The sequence below is a fragment of the Sorex araneus genome, chromosome 1 (genome assembly GCF_027595985.1).
Source record: "Sorex araneus isolate mSorAra2 chromosome 1, mSorAra2.pri, whole genome shotgun sequence".
NCBI classification, from domain to species: domain Eukaryota; kingdom Metazoa; phylum Chordata; class Mammalia; order Eulipotyphla; family Soricidae; genus Sorex; species Sorex araneus.
Window position 1 is genome coordinate 233515957 of NC_073302.1, and position 15106 is coordinate 233531062.

Sequence of the window (15106 nt, forward strand, 5' to 3'; positions counted from 1 at the left end):
GAACAAATCGATGAGCAACGGGATGACAGTGACAGTCTTGTGGGAGGAGGAATTTTTAAATCATTTTTAAATTTAAACCAAGGATAACCTGGGTTTAAAAATTATGAAGTTTCAGGAACTGACGCTTCGCGCGTTTATAGGGTATACAGTACTTGCTACATCTACCACCGGAGTTCTAGGCCGTCCATCACCTACAAGACCCCTGTTCCCGCTGCACCCCTTTCCTTTCAGTAACCATCAGTTTTTACTAATTCTAGCCTTAGCTTTGTTGACTTTTGCCTGCTCATTTGCTTTAGCTATTCATATTCCACATATGTGCGAAACCACTGGCAATTATCGTTTGCTTTCTTACTTACTTCACAATCACTTCAAGGTCCAACCACTTTGTCCCAAAGGCACAATCGTTTTTAATGGCAGAGTATAATTCCACTGAGGATACAGACTTCACAGCTGCTGCTTCTATTTTTTTTTTTCTTTTAATGGGGTTTCCCAAGCAGCTCTTAGGGAGCCTCCAGGGGCCCCTCCTGGCAATACTGAGCCAGAAAGTTCAATGCCTGGGTTCAAGAATGTGCTATTGCTCAGGTCCTGCATTTCTAGGAAGCAGCAGAGCCACCTTGCAGTGTGTGTGAGCCTCGAGGGCTCTATGTGGCGGTGCTCGCAGGAGAGTGGGGTGCTGGGGCTTACACCTGGGTCCCTAGCTCTCCCCCTAGCCCCACCACAGTGCCTTCAGTTACCTTTCAGAGGGCAAGCAGCCTGGTCTCCTGTTTTGGCTACCGTGAATAATGTAGCTACTAACAATATGCTTTCATTTCAGTGTTTCAATTTCTCTTGGCTATATGCTCAGGGGTGTCCTGCTGGCTCCTATGGAATTTGAAGCAGGCATTTTCAGAGGATTCAAATAATAAATACTATGTAGAGGTAAACAAAATGCAAATTCATGTTCCAGTTTTTTTGAGTTCTCTTCCATTTATTCATTTATGTATACAAAAGAAGTTGTTTTTGCAAAGTCCAATGTAGCCTTGCACTTCTGTTAGGGACATTATATTTAAAGTATTTCTATTTCACCTGCAAGGAGGACTGACTCCCAGTTTTCACTATTAGAATAAAACCTCACAATGGCTATAAATTATGAAAAAACTGTCAGGAACAAAATGTACATACTACTTGAAAGTCAAAAAACAATTTAGAATTAGTCTTGGCACATAAAGATAAGTTATTCCAATTAATTTCTCTTTTCTGGTTCTAAAGGTAGTGGCTTTAAAAAAAAAGAACATAGTTCAAAGAGCATTAATAGAACGGGGCATGACTTAATAATAGCAAAGGCTTATTATCAAGAATATAATTAAGCTCAGAATTATGTTTCATAAAATAAAATAATCAGAGCATACTTTGTAAACAATAAGGACCGGGCTAGTGTAATATTTTGCAGTTAAAAAAATCCCTTATTTCATGAACCAATTTTATAATATCTGGCTTCTCTCATTCAGTCATTCTCTGTCTCTATTTTCCTCCTAGCTTCAGGCAGTAACTCCATTTCCAGTGCATACAATATGGTATAATACAGCACCTAATAATGTGCTTGAAACCTGTTCTCTGAATATTTAGCCCTAAGGGCTCAATGATCAATGATTGTAAGGTTTTTTTCCCTATCTTTTCCTCTTCTCCGCTTGGAGCCATATGAATGGATTCATTTTGCTTTTATAGCGGTATATAAGAAATAACTTTATGGATGCAAATTTTTCGTGTACAGCTTAATCTCTCAAATCAAAAGTTCTCCACCTTTAAAATGAAAATAAAAACAAATTTAGAGCGCATTCCGCTGACTAGAAATGTAGAAATGATGACTTGCTTTGCATACAGCAGATGGCAGCTATCTGGTAGAATGAAGACCAGGATATAGCTTCCTTGAAGCAACAAGGACATAGCAGCTGTTGCCTCTTACTCTTTTCACCTATCCGAAATCATTTGCAGCAATGTGGAAGTGATTTAACTAATATTTTATATGACCATTTTCACTGAAAATATGTATGTGCACATTATAGTATATAATTCCCAACTGTTTGCTATAAACACTTCAGAGTAAGAACATATGGAAATAAAATATGATAACCTCATTTATTTCATAGCTGCATTTTAAAGTATTCAGTCTAAAAGGCTGTAATTCTGTTTTTATTAAAAAACACACTGGCAGATTATTTGAAACTGAGCTCTTCTTATTTAAATATTCAACGAGGTTTCATTAATTCCCAACACTCAGGAGACACTAAGCAGATTAGCGAAGATGATGAAGTAAAACAAAGAAAATAGGGCAAGTGAAGTGCATGATATACATCTGCAGCTTAAAAAGGGATTACATTCTGGTCTCCACTTGTTTTTGACACATAACATTCATCTTTCCACATCTGTCAAGAACCTGAAATCCTATGTTTTGTGAAAAGTTATGTTGAAAGGGAATTTGCAGAAAGAGACAGAGAGCCATGCTTGTGTTTAAGAGCTGGCAGAGATTTTTGGAATAATCTGCGGCGTAGTACCTACCTCCCTGAGTACGGGGTCAGTGATGCTATCCAGGTTCACAGAGCCTTCATAGGTCAAATAGTGGAAAACGTTCAGTGCACGGACTGCTTCTGGACCTCGCTGTTTGTAGCCAAATATCAGGTCAATCCACTGATGGAGTTGGCAAGAGACAAACTCACTTTCCAAGGCCTAAAAAGGGTCAAGCAAGAAATAAGACATCAAACAGACTTAGCAAAGCTTACTATCTCTCTGTGGCTTTGAAATATTCTATGGAAATAAGAACATGATTTATGTGCCTATATTTCTTTTAATCTTTTTTAAAAGATTGTTCTTATTGATTGATTGATTGATTGATTGATTGAATTACCATGTGGAAAGTTACAAAGCTTTCAGGCTTAAGTCTCAGTTACATAATGCTCGAACACCCATCCCTTCACCAGTGCATATATTCCACCACCAAGAACCACGGTAAACCTCCACCCCACCCTCCTCACCCTCCCAGCCCCCCACCCCGCCTGTGTAGCTGATAAATTTCACTTTACTTTCTCTTTACTTTGATTACATATAAACAAAAATCCTCACTATTATTGTTTGGAGTTCCCCCCCCCCCAGTCGGACCTGCTGGAAAGGGAGCATTTGATAATTTGTTTTCCATTGCTGAGAATGAAGAGATATGAGGTCGTGTGGCCACAATAGCGGCCGCGAGGTTCTAGATTTCTGTATTTTAGTATTTTAGTGACTAAGTCCAGAGGGTTTTCTGCCAGAGGTTGCATCATTGCTAGTGAGAGGTACGAGCTAGCAATGGTGCCTATATTTCATTTATATGCATTAGCTATTCTTTTTCTAGAAATGGCAGAATATCACCTCAAATTAAAACAAAGACCAAAATGAAAATCTTCTTCCAGATGGTGAAGCTTGTTCTTGGTTCCTTTATATTTACGATATAAATTTTAATACTGCATAGGTATTTTACAGACATTAATACTTAAAACAAAGATATTTTTGAATGCCTACTGTAAAGCACTTTTATAATAATTTCATTTCATTTAAATTTAAAACCAGTGTTAACTATTTTATTTTGTTTTTGAGTCACACCTGGCAATGTTCAGTGATTACTCTTGGCTCTGTGCTCAGGAATTATTCTTGCAGTGCTAGATGCATCATACGGGATGCCAGGGATCGAAACTGGGTCTGCTGTGTGCAAGGCAAATTCCCTATCCGCTGTACTATTGCTCTGGCCCCTCAATGCCTTTTTTTTTAAGTTAAATAATTTTGCTGGAAAAGTTTCTATATGTGTATTTTCCTCCCCAAGTCCTCAAATTTACCTCTACAGTAGGGAATGCCTTCCTTCTGCTCTGAATTAACTCTGCTGTTATCCTGTTTTTGAATCAATGTGTAATTTTACATGTTTGGTAGCTAATACTTGTAAATACTTGTATTTTCCCCTTGCTAGTAAATTACTGAGAGTTAATGACCATTCTAAGTCAATGATTACCCAATAGAGTCAGAAAAAGACTATTTCCTAAAAATCCATCATAAGCTGCAACTTTTATCATCAATTCCTTCTTGATTTTAAGAGCATGCTGAGTTCAGCAACATGAACAAACACTATAGAGCTAGCTCTTAAATTATAACTGTGTAATCAAATAAACAATTTTCCAAATTATAGCTGCAATTAAATATGTGAATAAAGTCTTTAATGTGACTGCATGTCCCTTATTTCTAAGGTAAAGAAATCAATCTGAAGTTGACTTCATTTATAATTATTTCTGAAATCAGTCCTCAGAATATTGCATTTTATTTAAAAAATCTATATGTGGATGATAATTTTTAACCTTTTCTGTTATTAAATTTAACTAATAATTTATTCTCTTCTACATATCTCTTCCTTTCAAAATTTTTGGTATTTTATTTATAATTACTCTGAATACTTCTTATTCCTAAATATAAAAAAATGAAGATTTTTCTTGAAGGACATTTTCCACTTCAGACTAAAACATAGGGAATGAGACCAACAAAAAAAAAGAGAGAGATTGGTTACATTGGTTATATATTATATCTATCACTGTATCACTGTCATCCCGTTGCTCATCAATTTGCTCTATTGGGCACCAGTAACAGAACGATAGCAGAGCGGGTAGGGCGTTTGCCTTGTACGCGGCCGACCTGGATTCGATTCCTCTGTCCCTCTTGGAGAGCCTGGCAAGCTATTAAGAGTATCTCACCCTCATTGGTGAAGGGATGGGTTCTCAAACTTTGTATGAGGGAAACATGAGCACAAAAATGTATACATCTGTAACTGTACCCTCACGGTGATTCACTAATTAAAAATAAATAAATTTAATAAAAAAATCATTATGCTGAAAAAAAATTAAAAAAATTGTGTTTAGTAATAAAAAAAAGTATCTCACCCTCATTGCAGAGCCTGGCAAGCTACCCATGGCATATTCGATATGCCAAAAACAATAAACAAGTCTCACATTATATCAATATTGGTTATAAATCTATATTTACACATAGTATTGCTTTGGTCAGTTTGTATACATGATTCTGTCTACTCAGGGTTAGCCAGTTAATAAACATTTAGTAGAAGTTTCAGTGCTTGATTTAACAAATGACAGAATGAAGAGAATGAGTAAATGTATGTCTTTTATGGGAATTCAAAATAGTTGTAAAATCAGATATATTACTTAAGTAAGATTTACAAGTTCATCAGTTAAGTAGAAATTATTTCAAATAAATATTAAAGAAACCATCAATCATGCTTCAAAAGAAAAGATTGACAAAAATTCACCATTCTGTTAGAGAGTGAGACAATTATTGGATGAAATGCTTTGAGCGTGGGGTGAGGCTTCTTGATAGAGCACTTGCCTTGCTTGTTCTAGGTCTGATACCCAGTACTGAGGGGAAAAGCCTAAAAATCCCTAGGGATGGAGGAAATTGCTTTTCACTAATTTGAGGTTTATTTTTTAAAATTTAAACACCACAACTTATAAAGTTGTTCATAATACAGTTGTTTCAGGCATTCAATATTACAACACCATCCCACCACCAGTGTGACCTTCCCTTCACCAATGTCCCCAGTTTACCACCCACCACCCAAACCTTAGCAGGCACAAACAAATCTACTTCATATTATTTGTTACAACAAGAAAGGAGGCAAATGGAATTATCATAAAGTAGATCAACAGAAGTCAATTTTTGATCATTGTTATATCTCACTTATTTGAGGTTTGAAAATTTATGTTCTATTCTCTTTATCTCCATCTACAACTCAACTTTCATTTATTTCCTCCACCACAGATAAGAATTGTAATGTGTTCTGATGCTTCTCCATGTGTCTGCATGTTTTAATAAGACAATATTTATCTGTGTCTACTTTTGACTTATAAAATGGTGTGTGGTTCCAGACATTTCTTACTGTCAGAGTAGCATCGCTTTCCAAGATTATACTGTTACACAGTAACCCCCAGCATGTAATGGCTACAGAGAGCTCCCTGACAGGGAACACTGCAACTTCTAAGAAGGAGCCTGTGATAAACATTCTCTTTTTCATCCCTTTTTGTATTTTTGTGAGTATTTCTTTGGAACTCAGAATATGAATTGGGAACAGGTCTGTGATAAACATTGTCCTTTGCATTCCTTGTTCTTAATTTTTGTGAGTGTTTCTTTGGGATTCAGAATATGGACTACCCTGATGTGTCATTGCATGAGATGGGAGAGAGAGCAGTCCAGGGGGTCAGTCCAGCATCCAAGAGAAATAGTGAGAATCTGAAGCCAGAGGGCAGAATCCAGAGAGCTGGGATAGAGGAATGAGGGACAAGGAAGGAAGAATGCATGAGATGGGAGAGATGAGAGATTGAGTCATTGGTAACTAATCAGCAACCAGCCTGGTCCTCATTCTTCCTTCGCCTGCCCATCATCTATGACCGTCCCTGATCCTGTCCGTACAGTGACTAGAAAGTACCAAACTTGGGCGATGAGAGAGAGCTGCTCGGAGAGCCCACGAACACACATCCCTCACGCGCAGGTGAGTTCATTTCTTTGCATGAAGCTGCCCAGTTTTCCCAGCACCACGTGTTGAAGAGGCTTTCCTTTCTCTACTTCATATTTCTTGCTCGTTTATCAAAGATTAACTTAATCACATATTTGAGAGTCTGTGTCAGGATATTCAACTCTATTCCATTGGTCTGTGGGTCTGTCTGGTAGCATCTCATACCACAGAGACTGACACATCAAAAAGAACAAGAACAACCAGTGCTAGCGTGGATGTGGGGAAAAAGGGACATTCATTCATTAAAAGTGGGAATGCCAACTGTTCTAGCTATTTTGGAAAACAGTAGGATCATTCCTCAAAAAATTAGAAATTGAGCTATTTGATTCAGCAATACCAGTTTTGGGAACATACCTTGGGGCCCAAAGAACATATAGCAGAAACACCATCTGCACTTCTATATTCACTGCAGCACTATTTACAGTGGCCAGAATCTGGAAATAACCTGAATGCCCTAGAACATATGACTAGATAAAGAAACTATAAAATATTTACAGAATGGAATACTATGCAGCCAGCAGGAAAACTGAAGTTAGGAAATTTGCTTATAAATGGATGGATATGGAGAGTATCATAGTGAGTGAAGTAAGTCAAAAAGAGAGAGACTGACATAGAATGATTGCACTCATCTATGGGACATAAATAAGTGTAATATGAGACTAATACCCATGGACAGTAGAAACAAGGGCCAAGACCAGGAGGACTGGTCCATGGATGGAAGATTGCCCCCTGGGGGGGCAGTTAGGATAGAGAAGGGACCACTAAGACAATGATAGTTGGAAATGGCTACTCTGGACAAGAACTGAGTGCTGAAAGTAGGTAAAGGGATATACATGATAATGTCTCAGCACCTGAACTGCAAACCATAATTCCTAAAAGGAAAGAGAGAGCGAGAGAGACAGAGACAGACAGAGAGACAGAGAGAGACAGAGAGGAGAAAAGCTGCTGCAACTTAGACAAGTGGGGCTGAGTCGGGAGAGGTGGGGAGGGTGGCGGAGAGAAACTGGAGATGCTGGTGGTGGGAAATGTACTGGTGAAGGGATGGGTATTAGAGCATTCTATGACTGAAGCCCAATGGTGAACAACTTTGTAACTGTGTATCTCAGTGATTCAACTAAAAAATTAAATGTTTTAAAAAATCACATTATAAAAGTATGATGATTAAAAAAAGGTTAGGGTTCACATAATAATAGCATAAAGGCCCATATAAAATTGAAACCTGAGACTCAATAGTATTTCAGTTATTAATTTGTTTTAAATATAGTGATCTACTTATTTGTTTTTTGCTTTGGCTGTTTTCATGCACAAGCCATTTTGGATTTTGAAGACCAGTGAAAAATCTTATGATTGAAAAATATAAGTAAGTATTCAGTCACTTAGCTATTAGGGTTATAATGGTTTTAATAGCTTGCTTCCTTCCTTACTTGTCTATCTAAAAACAGAAGCAATTGCTTTAAGCCCAGATAAACCAATTCCCAATCCATAACTCTACCCTGGGGACCCTGGGAGGAAGGAAATAGAGATTTAAAGCAGAGAGGATATCTCTTAGATGGATAATAGTTACCTAATTCCAATTTCTATATTGTCCTGTGGGTATTGGCAGGTTTAGGCTGACACTAGGCTCATAGAATTACATGTATGAAATAATGTAACCTTTTATTTAAGAATATTGAGCTCCTGTCCCTTCTTTTAGATTAGAGCAAGAATATTTCCCACGTGTTCCTTTTCTTCATTTGCCTCAAAAAGAAGCGCTTGATATACAAAAATATTATCTAAATAGAGTTGGCTATATTCAAGGAGATTATCAGAAAATGAGTCAATTATTTACAATAAAGATATCACGATTTTTATTCTCATTTGGGGGGGCTTAAACTATTCAGTTATGTGACAGTTTCTGGTGGGAGGGGGTTGTGCAGGACTATTTCCCATTCCCACTACCCCAGCCCTTGCTCTTGGTGCTCTCTACGTGGGCCAACTTCTTTCTCTAATCCAACCCATCTTGCACACGGCAGGTGGAACAGACTTCTAAAACCATCATGCTCATACTGACATCCTCTATTTAAGTCTCCCTGGGTTCCATCTAGCATAAGACACGCAGTGTAAACTTTACCTGACCCCTAAGGCCATTCGAACCTTGATCTGACCCTCCCCCTCTATTTCTTAGAGCTTTTTAATACATATCACTGGCTCCAGTAGCACAGGTCATTCCCAGCCTGGGCACGAGCAGCTGCTGTGACCTCTGAGGCTTTGTTGCGCCTTTCTCTTTAAGATGAAAGCATTTTATCTTCTTGCTTCTTTTTCAAGTAACAGCCATCCTTCTTACTCAAGTCTAATATTGGTTTTTGAATTCTTTACCTCACGCTGATTTCTTCTATAAATTTCTATGACATCCATCATCAGTACCCTCCTATTTAATGTAGTCAGATAATGCATACAAATTTACTTGTGCAAATCCATTTACATATGAATTGTGCAGTGCTATACAAAGAAATGGGGTTATTATCAATTAGTACATAATTGTTTCAGAGCTTCAATAATGTATTTTCAATTAGAATATAATTTTTGTGACGGGGTTTATACCTAATACACTTCTTAGGGATTATAGCTAATACTTTTGTGTTTTCCCATAGCTCGTAACCTAGCATGGTTAAATAATAAGTGTTAATAAATATTTATCGGTTGGATAATTAAGCAATGGGGAAAATGTGTTGATTACTAAGAGGAAGAAAGAAATGTTAGGAAGTGAGGGTGGAGTGGGGAAAGAGCTTATTTATTCATTCAGTAAATATTGACCAACCATCTTCTCTGTGTATTCTAAGAGTTAGGGTTACAGCAGTGAATAAAAGAATTAAAATCCCTTACATTGAACAGAGAGGAGACTTCTTGTTACTGTTTTTGGCATATCGAATACGCCACGGGGAGCTTGCCAGGCTCTGCCGTGCAGGCGGGATACTCTTGGTAGCTTGCCAGGCTCTTAAAGAGGGACAGAGGAATCAAACCCGGGTCGGCAGCATGTAAGGCAAATGCCCTACCCACTGCGCTATCACTCCAGCCTAGAGTAGTCTGAGAAAAAATGGTCCCAGATACAAAGAGGCAGAGGGAGGGAACTGTTTTAACTTTATTATTACTATTATTATTATTATTATTTTACTTATTTAGGGGCTGTTGGTTGTCTGTTTCCCCTTGGTGCAAACGTAAGCTTTCTGAGAGCAGGGATCTTATCCTGGAAAGAAGGCCTGGAATACTCAGTAATTATCTGCTATGTAACCACAACACCTAATCAGAGAGAGAGAACAAAAGGGAATTCCCTGCCATAGTGGCAGGGTGGGGTGGGGGGAGACGGGACTGTGGAGGGGGGGAGGGATGTTGGGTTTACTGGTGGTGGAGAATGGGCACTGGTGAAGGGATGGGTTATTGAACTTTGTATGGGGGAAACATGAGCACAAAGATGTATGGATCTGTAACTGTACCCTCATGATGACTCTCTAATTAAAAATAAACTAATAAAAAAAATAATTATCTGCTATGTGAATGGGTGACAGTGAATCTCAGCATTTACTGTTTGCTTGTCTGAACTGTTAACTGTTGTATGAGACGCTGAGAGTCAGTTATGCATGGCATGGCTCAGTCTTGAGTTTCTGAAGCCAGGGCAGAATGAAGTGTGTAACAGGGTCCTCATGACAGAAAAATGAAGAAATTCCTCTAAGCGCTTTTTAAAGGGGAGATCCATGTTAATCTCTGCTTGGTGGCTTTCCTTTTGAATTTTTTTGGAGCTTGCTCTCAATAGTGGTTTATGAAATGAGCAAAACTCTAGTGTTTGAGATAAGACACTAAAGGTGATTTAAATCCACTCTCTTTTTCCAAGATGGGACTTAAAGGAGGCTTTCAAATTCAAGGTATCTATCTCAAGATCAGGAGTTACTGCAAAAGGTAGCCAACTATTCTTTTAAATTCTGGTTTTGGGATCAGATCTGGCAGTGCTCGGAGATTATTCCTGGCTCTATACTCAGGTGTGACCTCTGGCAGTTCTCAGGTGATCCTACATGGCACTGGGGATTCAAATCAGGGTTGGCAGAAAGCAAGACAAGACCCTTAATCACAGTATGATCTCCAGTCCAGGACCAACAATTCTTACATTGTGCTATTTACTTAAAATTCTTTTGTGTGTGTGTGCCTGTGTGTCACACCCAGTGATGCTCAGAAGTTACTACTGCCTCTGCACTTAGGAATTACTCCTGGCGGTACTTGGGGGAACATACAGGATGCCAGGGATGAACTCAGGTCGGCCACGTGCAAGGCAAACACCCTGCCCGCTGTACTATTGCTTCAGCCCTAAAATTTCCTTTTAAGCAAGGTATGTTTTAATGCAATGTGTCCCAAAGAATGTCACCTATCTCAAAGAGACTTTTATTTTACAATTTGATAACTAAGCTTGAGTAAAAGCAAAACCACAGTGTTGTCCACATTTTCTGCTTCAGTGTTCTGTGACGGAGGATGGTCGCACTTGGTCTGGAGCTATGGGATTCTGATGGGTTGGGCCTGGTCGAGACTAGCTGTGCACAGCCATGAAAAGCCTTTCTCGAAAAGAGATTGAAAAAAAAAAAGGGGCAGATTATGATTGATGAATCCAGTATTAGGGTAATGCTATCAGAGATACTCTCTATATCTGTCCTTTGTAAGGAGGTCAGCTTGTAATTGTGTTAGAACTGAACACAATATCTTACTGATGTTTCATGAGTAAGTCAGTTGCAATCAGCCTAGCTGGATGTGGAGAAATTAAACCCAATTTTGATGTATGAACTTCAGTGCATTTAGGTTTTATTAAAAGGCCCACTAAAAGTATCTACAGCATTTCCCCAGGCTTCTAATGAGACCAAATTTTAATTTCAGTTTTTCAGTGAAACACAATTCTTATCATTGTGTCCACAAAATATGAATGACTATAACCAATTACATATACTAATGTCCATATTAAAAAATAATACTGGTCTAAAACATTTCAATAAAAGTTAAGGTACTGTTTCTTGTTTTTAAAAATGATGACAGGGAATTAAGTTGTTAATATGTAAAAGCTTCTACAAAAGCACAAAAAAAGTGAGAATTTCTCACTGAGGTATGGGATAATAAACCAATCATGTGATCTTTCCTCTTAAAAATATTATTTTGTCTTGTTTGGCTTGACTTTCCTAATGACAGCTTGCAAGAACAAGGGGGGATATGATGGAGACAGAATACTAATACAGAGTTGAGAGCTTTGTACCTGTAAACGTCATTTCTTCAGGATACATGACATTTTCCTTCTATACCCTAGGCTCATTACAAAGAAATGTTTCAAATAACTGAAGATGATCCCAGTATAAATTATAAATACACCAGAGCACATTTTCTTTAAATCTGTTTCATTAGAACTACATCCTACATGAGCTACTCAGCCAGCAGAGAGTTAGAAACTTTCTATAAGACAATTCTTTAAAATGGAAACGGTATCCCCAGAGTTCATGGAAAATTTAAACACTTTCATATTTTCTAGTACTACTTAGCTTCGTATATTAGTGATATATTCATCAAATAAATGTTCGTGCAGCAAAAAAAAATACATGCAAAATTGGGGGAAAATTTTCTAGTCTTTACACAGATGCCTGGCATAATTCCCACATACCACAGTATGACTATTTCCCATCAGATGATTGACTAATCACTAGCCAGAACAAAGGAAACTATGAAGAGAATACAAAACTTGGAGCTGAAAAAAGAGTAGCATAGGAAGCTGAGAGAGGAGAGCTGCTCGAGAGACGTGGAGTTCACTTTATAAGGTGTGGTGAGAAGTGTGTGGCTTAAGACCCTGAGGTCTAAGATTACTATCAGCAGCAGCTGTGGTCTGTCCATTAGCTCCAGCCTTGACACAACTAAGAATGGGGGCTACAGAGGCATATTCTGACTGATATGCACGATTTTCTTTTTCTAAGCTGCAAAGTACCGCCAAGGAAAACCCAGGCAAAGAAGCTATTTCCCAAGTCCCCTGTTTTGTGCTAGTCAAGCACTTTAGATGACTGCAAAACACAGCAGTGCTACTGCGTGCTGCAGAGAACTATGATTATGGTAGTCTCCTTTTCCAAATATAAATATTTTTGGTATAAAAGCAAAAATACAGTTCATAAGACTTATAGGATCCACTGACTTAAAAAACAGGAATTTGCTTTAAAATGTAGGAAAAAAATCCAGTGTCTTGTTTTTTTAATTTATTTAGAAATGGGAGGGCTGGAGAGGTAGGACAGGGGTTAAGGTACCACCTTGCATTTGCTAGTCCTGGCTCATTAATGGCACCAGATGTGGTCCCTTGATTATACTAGGGGTCACTCCTGAGAAAAGAGAAAGAAATAGCCCCTGGGCACTGCCTGCTATGCCCCCCCAACAAAAACAAACATGGCAAGTTTGAATTTTTTATAATAATGATGCACTATTCATTTCTGAGTGTTTTTTGCTATTTTCAGAGGTACATAAGTACGTAACTGTCACATTTCAGTCAGCTAAAATTCAGTCAGCTATTAATTCTTTGGAATCTGTGAAAGCAAATCTTTGTAAAATAGTCACTTCACCATGTTATACCATATGCAATTTTTATAGTTCTTAGTTCATGCACACACCTAACTTGAAGAACATAGATTTACAGAGACAAGAAATAATGATATTTTCAAGAACTGATTTTCTTGCCTTAGTTGAAGTTTTTTTTAGCCAACATTTCAGCTGAAAAAAAGGCAAGTTATAAGAGCCATATACACAAGTCAGTTTTTGAACTGACAATGTAGTATCAGGAGTAAATGATCTCATACTTTATTTATGTGCAATAGACATATTTGGACTGTAGTGACAGCACAGCAGGTAGGGCGTTTGCCTTACATGCTGCCGACCCGGGTTTGATTCCTCCATCCCTCTCAGAGAGCCCGGCAAGCTACCGAGAGTATCCAGCCTGCACAGCAGAGCCTGGTAAGCTCCCCGTGGCGTATTCGATATGCCAAAACAGTAACAAGTCTCACAATGGAGACGTTACTGGTGCCTGCTCGAGCAAATCAATGAACAATGGGATGACAGACATACTTGAAGTGATTACAAATAGAAATAATTTGTTACTCAAAAATTTTCATTCATGTATTTTATTATTTCTTAATGAAATTTGACTTATGTACTCCAATTTTCTTTTCTCTTTTATCTATTAAACCTTATTTAATTCAAAATACAAAGTGTCAAAGACTATTGTGGGTCTGAGGGACAGTGCCGTCTAGGTGCCTGGCTGGGTGAGAAAAAAGTACTTGAGCTTATGAATTTGTGGGTCCATGGACCTCTTGGGCTTAGTCTTCTTATTAAAATCACTCCTGTTTGAAAGTCCTATATGTGACTATCAAGTGGGAATGGAAACTAATGTCATTTCTTCCAGAGCTAGAGCTGGAGGACCGGTAACAGCTACTGGGCTTTGGGAGGTGGGTTCCTAGCCATGCAGCTAAGGCTTTACTTACTGGCTGAGGAAGGCAATGTTGCAGGATGAGGGCTGAGGTGGGGGTATCAGAGGGAACTGGACAGCTGTAGGAGCTAGAGCATACTGGTTAGGGGTTAATTCCCACCCATCTTTTTCTTCTCTCAGACTGACCTCAAAGGACTGATTTGTGTTAGAAAACCTATTTCCTTACCCCCTACCTTTCCCTAGTTCTTCTGTCCTGCAGACTGGATGAGGACAATGGATAAAGTGTTATTAGGCAAGACAATTTACTTTGCTGGCATTCAGGGGATAATTCTGATTTCTCAGAAGGATAAGTCTCACAAGCAATGCTAAGAAGTAAAACATAAAAGAATGCATGCTTTATGAGCCCATGCTTTTTTGCTGTTGTTGTTGCTATTTTGGGGTCACATCTGTCTGTGCTCAGGGCTTACTCCTGAAAATTACTGTGCAAGACAAGTTCCTTACCCACTGTACTCTCTCTGGCTCTACGATTCTACTTCAGTGAAATCTCTAGAAAAGGGAAACCTTCTGAGGGAGAAAACTGATAAATGTTTCCCTGGGGACACAGGTAGTGTCTGCAAATGACGTTTCCAGGGTGTTGTGAATGCTCTAACATATTGTGGTGATTATGTTAAATTTAAATATAAGACTCTACATTCGTTTAAAAAAATTAACCTGTATACTGAAATAAATACATTTTATAATACATAATTTAAAAAACAGGTCCTGAGATGTTTCAATATTTTCTGCATAATGAAGTTAATAAGTGGAAGAGCTCAAATTCAAGCGTAAGACCATTTTGTTTCTTTGTTTATGTGTCACCCTGAGAAATGGAAGTAGAATACAACTCCTTGCACAGGGTTTTGGGGTTACACCTAGCTTAGCCTAAAGGGCCATAATGCTCTCCAGGGACCATGCAAAGCATACACTCCAGTCCTTTTAGCAATTTCGCAGGCATAAGGGCAAAATGTTTTTAAACTCCACATCTTTCTCTGTACAATATACCAACTGGAATGGATTACTAGCACCCACATGAGAATGTATAT

At 38.3% G+C, this 15106-nt stretch overlaps 1 protein-coding gene across 5 annotated transcripts in view; it reads right to left on the reverse strand.

Moving 5' to 3' along the window:
* NBEA (neurobeachin) overlaps positions 1–15106 on the reverse strand; it is a 625086-nt gene that overhangs the window by 45939 nt on the left and 564041 nt on the right. For all 5 annotated transcript variants that reach the window (XM_055142057.1, XM_055142054.1, XM_055142047.1 and 2 more), the window contains one exon: positions 2536–2703. In XM_055142057.1, coding sequence (XP_054998032.1) covers positions 2536–2703 — 168 coding nt within the window. The remainder of the gene's footprint in view (positions 1–2535; positions 2704–15106) is intronic.